Source organism: Rutidosis leptorrhynchoides, chromosome 4 (assembly GCF_046630445.1).
Source record: "Rutidosis leptorrhynchoides isolate AG116_Rl617_1_P2 chromosome 4, CSIRO_AGI_Rlap_v1, whole genome shotgun sequence".
Lineage (NCBI taxonomy): Eukaryota > Viridiplantae > Streptophyta > Magnoliopsida > Asterales > Asteraceae > Rutidosis > Rutidosis leptorrhynchoides.
In genome coordinates this window covers 582,859,293-582,865,522 of record NC_092336.1, presented here as the reverse complement: position 1 = coordinate 582,865,522, position 6,230 = coordinate 582,859,293, and the positions used below count along the sequence as shown (strand labels likewise).

The following is a 6,230-nucleotide window of genomic DNA, read 5'->3' as shown; positions in this document are numbered from 1 at the left end:
TATATTACATCAACAATTGTAACAGCGAGTCAGCGACCCATCAAAATCTTGAAAACAGCCCCCTACATATTTATGTCATTTCCACCTACTTCTGCGAAAATCTCCCATGACTTTAAATGACCCGACCCAACCCACATCCACTTGTAGTTCATGGGTTTTGGTACACATACAAGGTATTACAATTCACAGTTTACAGTATATGATAAATTACAAAGAGGGTACATCATTATAAGAGTAATAAGTACGCAGTATATTATGTATAACAAACTCAAGAGTCAAGAACAAGTTTTGACATTCACACTTTCTAAACTAAAGATTTGGCCATTAAACTAAAAAAGGAGCCTCATCTAATAATCTAATGTACATTAAAGGAACAAAGCAAACCATAATCACTGTTAATAATTAAAAACACAAAAAACTGCACAAAAAAATAAAAATATAAAACGAGGATACTCCCTAAAACCGCATCCTAATCGTCGTTGTGTAGCTTTCGTATAAAATTAAAATCATTTTTTTTAGGGATCTCTTATCTTCTTCTTTTTAGTAATAAGACAGCTAATAAAGTAGGGTTTCTTACCAAGATGTGTTAGGTAATTTGGCTTCTTTAGCAATACCTTAGATGAGTCCAAACCACGCTTCCTGCACACGGAATATTTATTAAAAAGTTCCATAGTAACTAACTGAATTATTACCTTCATTCATAAAACAAATGTAAGCTTTAAACCCACTCTTTACAACATTTTAATTTAAATGATGATTATGTTTCATTTTATTTTATGGGCAAATGGCCCGAAAAGATAACCTATTTTGACAATTTTACCAATAAAGGTAATATGACTTTTCCAGATGCCCGAAAAGAATGTTTGTTTTAATTTGGAAGTCGAAAAGGATTATAATTTGAAAAAGTGTTAAATTGAGGTAATTTTTGCTGTAATATGACTTTTTCAGATGCCCGAAAAGAATGTTTGTTTTAATTTGGAAGTCGAAAAGGATTATAATTTGAAAAAGTGTTAAATTGAGGCAATTTTTGCTGAAAAAGTGTATCAACGTGTATTGCCAGATTTGCAAAGGAAAATAAAAAAAAAAAAACGCCACATCAGCAAAAATTACCTCAAATTAACACTTTTTCAAATTATAATCCTTTTCGACTTCCAAATTAAAACAAACATTCTTTTCGGGCATCTGGAAAAGTCATATTACCTTTATTGACAAATTTGGCAAAATAGGTTACCTTTTCGGGCCATTTACCCTTATTTTATTCATACATTATTTAAAGCCATATTTTTTACTTGATGATGACTTGATGTTATCTTAGTTTCTTCACATCGCCAATATTAGAAATTTAGAATATGTAAGCCAATACTTTGGACTTTACATCGATTAAAAAATTTAATTTATTATCAAGAATTATTATATATTATTATATAATATAAAACTACTCCCTCCGTCCCAATTTAATAGTCCCCAGACAAAAGGGCATACAGTTTTAGGAAATCCCACTAACTTCATTTCTCCACCCATAAAATATCTTCTCTCATCAGATCCACCAATCAAATATCTCTTTTCCTTTCTATTTATGGAAGTGGACTATTAATTTAGGACATTTCAAAATGGAAAAACGTGACTATCTAATTGGGACGGATGGAGTATAATTTATGACAACGTATAATGCCTACATTTATTTATTTCCCGCTTCCAAGAAACCATGTGATCACTAACTTAGATAAACACATGCATCGGTGACTACAATTTATCCTTCTATAGTGGACTTGTTACTCCCTAATTTGGTGCAAATTATTTCGGATCACGAAAAACATAATTTTCACGGACTCAGATAACGAAAAAAAGTCATGTGAACACACACAGATGAGTGATTGAGCACCTTAGTCGTTACGGACCAGGAGGACCCACTTCAGGTCCCGTACATGTGATAAGATGTAGTTGGCTTTTTGGTTGGGTCTTATTTAACTTCTTCAGGTATCAAGGCTAAATTTGTCATTCTAGATAAACTAATACTCCTACGTATGACTATTAAACTAGCAAAAGGTTAACCTGCAATAGGCTAGGGCCCCACTTCTTTTTACGTGGCAATGTTAGCCCATTAACATGTGTACTCTAATTATATGTAACACTGTATTTAATTTAATTTAATCTTAAAATATTAAAAATGAATTCACCTTTTTCTTGGCGGGGGTTAAGAAACTTCTATTTTTATTCCCTCCAAGTCCGGATGAATATATTCTTCAAGCGGTTACCAGATAGTCTCTTTAATGCTTTTTTAGCTCCGGCGACTTCCATTTCATTTAATCTCTGTAAGTAACCTTGAGCCCCGGCATCTAACAACCTTTTCCGGCAATCATTACTTCCTCCATGCAATAACGCATACACAATCGCCAACGGATATTTCTTCGGCACCGATTCATTTACCGGATCCAACATCTGGATCAATCTCATAATATTCTTCTCATCCTTCACAAAATCCTTCCGATTAGCTTTCAAACACAACAAATTAACCAATAAATTCAACGCCGATTCCTGTAACCCTACCGGTTTTGTAAATTCAATTAGCTTCATTAGAGATCCCATACATACAGCAGCTACACGCTTGTTACCGTCATTTAATGATAAATTAGCCAAAATTGATACAGATATTTGCTGTTGAGTGAAGTTTCCCTGCTTAATTAAACCGGCAATGTGTGATATGCACGTATTCGATGACGACAATAACCGACAAACGGAATCTGATGACGATAGCGAATGAATTGCACGCAGCACGTGTTCTAACGTATTAGGATTCGATGCTTGATGAAGTAATTGTGATAAACCATGTAGACCTCTCTCTTGTATAATCATAGACCTTAAATTCTCGCTCGATGACGCAAGTATAGCTACACAATTCGCCGCTTTCTCCTTTCCGACAGAAGAACCTGACGTAAGCAAATTAACAATCACCGGAACGCCGGATTCTTCCATTATTGAGATACGAATATCTTCAACAAACGCAACGTTCCTAATTGCACCGATTGCGTGAGATTGCGCAATTAACGATCCAGATTTACACACATCTAACAGTATCGGAACACCGCCGTAGGCCGAAACTGCCCACGTGTGATCGAAATCAGAAGTAATAGCTTCAACCGCCATACATGCTTTTTCCTTCAGCTGAACCGAACCAGATTCCACAATACGTAACAACGGACCTAATCCACCTTCTTCGAAAACTATTTTCCTCGACTGATCACTTGCACAAGCAAGTATCGAAATGGCGGAAACCGATTGTTCACGATGAGTATTCACATCAAATAAATTAATCAAGTAACTGATATTACCTTCTTTCGCAACTACCGTCGCTGCTTTCTCGTCGTCAACGAGTAACTGAATTAACGATTCCAACGCTTTTCGTTTAAATTCAACGCCTCCGATCTGTAATCGAGTAAATAAATCACGAATGAAGAAACTCAATTCTTCTTTATCGGAGCCAGGTGCAGGTTGAGATAATACGATTGCGTTAGATAGACGTAAAACACCAGAACGTAGTAATAAATCGAAGTCATGAAGCTGTTTGGAGAGCCAATTGGTGGCCATATCGAGATCGCTTTGCATTAGGAGCTTACCGGTGGATTGGTTAGGTTTTGTGCATTGGTCACATAACGTTTGGATACGGCGGAGTGTGGATAAGAGGTTTGGAAGTAAGGTTTGTAAGAGATGGTTTTCAGACCAGTGAGTTGAGTGAGTGAGTTCAGAGAGGAGTGATTTGAGTGTGACGAGTTTTGATCGGAGAGATTGCCAGCGAGCGGTGAAGGATTGGATGGAGAGAGAAGCCGGGAGAAGGTGGGAGAGAATGGCGGTGGTTTGAGCTAGGGCTTCGGTTGGTGATGGTTCCTGGACGGTTGATTGCATTGTGGAAATGTTGATAAATTGAAGGGAGAATTGGGGTGGAATGAAAGGGAAGAATGGAGAATGGGGTTTTAATTGACAAAATTAGGACATAGAGATGAGTAAATGTGACTGTAACCGTGTTGATAAGGGAGTTAAACCTAAGGGTAAGAAATGTATTGGGCTCGTGTTGGGGATTTTTAACTTGGGTTTGGGCTCCATTTATTGGGATTTTTAACTTGGGTTTGAATTGGAGATTATCACCAAAAAGTCCATTTTTTTGACCTTTCTTGCATGAGAGCCCAAAAAAAAAAAATTTGCCAATTTGTCCTCGCAAGGAGCAAGGTGCCTTGCTCCCTTGCGCCTTGCGACCTTGGTTTCACCTGGGAGCAAGGAGCAAGGTGCCTCTTGCTCCCTTGCTTCCACCTGGGAGGAAGGACGCAAGGTACCTCTTGCTCCTTTGCTTCCACCTGGGAGCAAAGTGCCTCTTGCTCTCTTGCTTCCACCTGGGAGCAAGGACGCAAGGTGCATCTTGCTCCTTTGCTCCCAGGTGGAAGCAAGGACGCAAGGTGCATCTTGCTCCCTTGCTTCCACCTAGGAGCAAGGGAGCAAGAAGCACCTTGCGTCCTTGCTCCCAGGTGGAAGCAAGGTGCCTTGCTCCTTGCTCCCAGGTGGAAGCAAGGTCGCAAGGCGCAAGGGAGCAAGACACCTTGCTCCTTGCGAGGGCAAATTGGCAACAAAAAAAAATTTTGGGCTCTCATGCAAGAAAGGTTAAAAAAAATGGGCTTTTTGGTGATAAACCCTTTGAATTGATCCAATTTGGTGGTATAGTTGAAATAGATTTTGGGCGTGATTAATGAATCATTAATTGATTTATGGTTTATAAAGGGAATGATATACCAATAACACGATGTGCAAGAATCACTTGTCTAACATTCTCTTGGTTCAACTCTTTGATTTTTAGATGTGTGCAATATCGAAATGCAATATTAACAAAATTTGTGTTATGGAAGCATTTCATTAAATGGTTTATATGCATCAAATGGTTTATATGCATGAGAAAAAGAATCATGTAAATTTCATACATCCATTTTCCTAATCAGACCTAATGAAAAACTAGGAAAATTCCGGCCCGCGCAATGCGGCGGAACTTTGCGGATTGCATATTCATATTTAACATAGCGTTATGTATTTACAGAATTAAAAACACGTTGCTACGGGTATGGTTGGAAACACGTGATTAGTACCTAGTGTGCGTAATGGACTCCACGTTTTTAGCGTCGAAAAAACCACATAAAAAAAGGAACCGAAACATCGATATGATGTGCTTAGTTTGGGTTGTTTATTATATCTGTATATAAATGTATAAAAAATATCCCGAAATATTTAACATTTTTTAAAAACAGTTCGTTTCGCGCATAGCTAGTTACGTTGTGTTCGTAAAATTATTTCGAGTTGAACGGTGAGTTTGAAAAAATTTAATTCGAAGTGAGCGGGAAGATGTGACCCGTTAAAAAGTTTGGGGAGATTTTGTTTAAGGGTGTGCTTGGTTGGGGGTATTAAGCACTAAGGAATAAGAATGATAATAATTAATGGTGGTTGGTTAGCTACAATGGAAAGAATCATTATAGAGTTTAGATTAATGGATCATTCCCCATTAAATTGGGTGTAATGGAAAGATGGTAATGGGAATTTGTAACTTCTTCAACCAAATAAATAGGAACCGGATTTGTAATCACTTGAATCTAATAATTTGCTTGAAATTCAACAGACCAATCAGAGCGTGACATGTGGCGCGCAATCACATGTGATTGGAAAAAAAAATTCAAAGAAAAATTAAAAATTTTAAAATTTTTTTTTTGAAAAAAAAAAGTTTTAACTTTTTTTTTTGAATAAAAAATTTTTTTAATTTTTTTTTAAAATTTTGCATTTCAAATCCAATCACATGTGATTGTAAAACACAATCACATGTGATTCTGTATGTCAAATCCAATCACGTGTGATTGAAAAAAATTTCAAAAATTTCAACTGGAAGAACAAACTTTAATTTGGTGATTTGACCAAGTTTGTTAGCGTTTCGTGATCATATCTTCAAAATTTCAGACTTTAATTGGGTGATTTGATCAAGTTTTGATCAAAAACTTGGTGTTTAAAGGTTTTAGCACAAATTTACTGAAATTCGTCATTTTACTAAAAAAAAAAATCTCAATCACATGTGATTGAATTTTACAATCACATGTGATTGGCCTGCAGAATCACATGTGATTTACTGAATGTCAAATCCAATCACATGTGATTGGAGAAAAAAAAATTCGAAAAAAAAAAAATTTTCGAATTTTTTTTTTTTCGAAATA

General features: G+C 36.3%; 1 protein-coding gene across 1 annotated transcript; it reads right to left on the bottom strand.

The window, feature by feature from the left end:
* Positions 1–387: 387 nt before the first annotated feature.
* Positions 388–3,900, bottom strand: LOC139845508 (uncharacterized). The gene is made up of 2 exons (XM_071835758.1): positions 2,178–3,900; positions 388–639 (listed from the first exon to the last, which is right to left on the bottom strand). Exon 1 carries the CDS (start codon positions 3,898–3,900, stop codon positions 2,212–2,214), a length of 1,689 nt encoding a protein of 562 aa, XP_071691859.1. The 3' UTR covers positions 388–639; positions 2,178–2,211.
* Between the last annotated feature and the right edge of the window lie 2,330 nt (positions 3,901–6,230).

Coding starts and splice junctions, on each gene's coding strand:
- LOC139845508 (XM_071835758.1), bottom strand. CDS start 3,900: ATGCAATCAACCGTCCAGGAACCATCACCAACCGAAGCCCTAGCTCAA.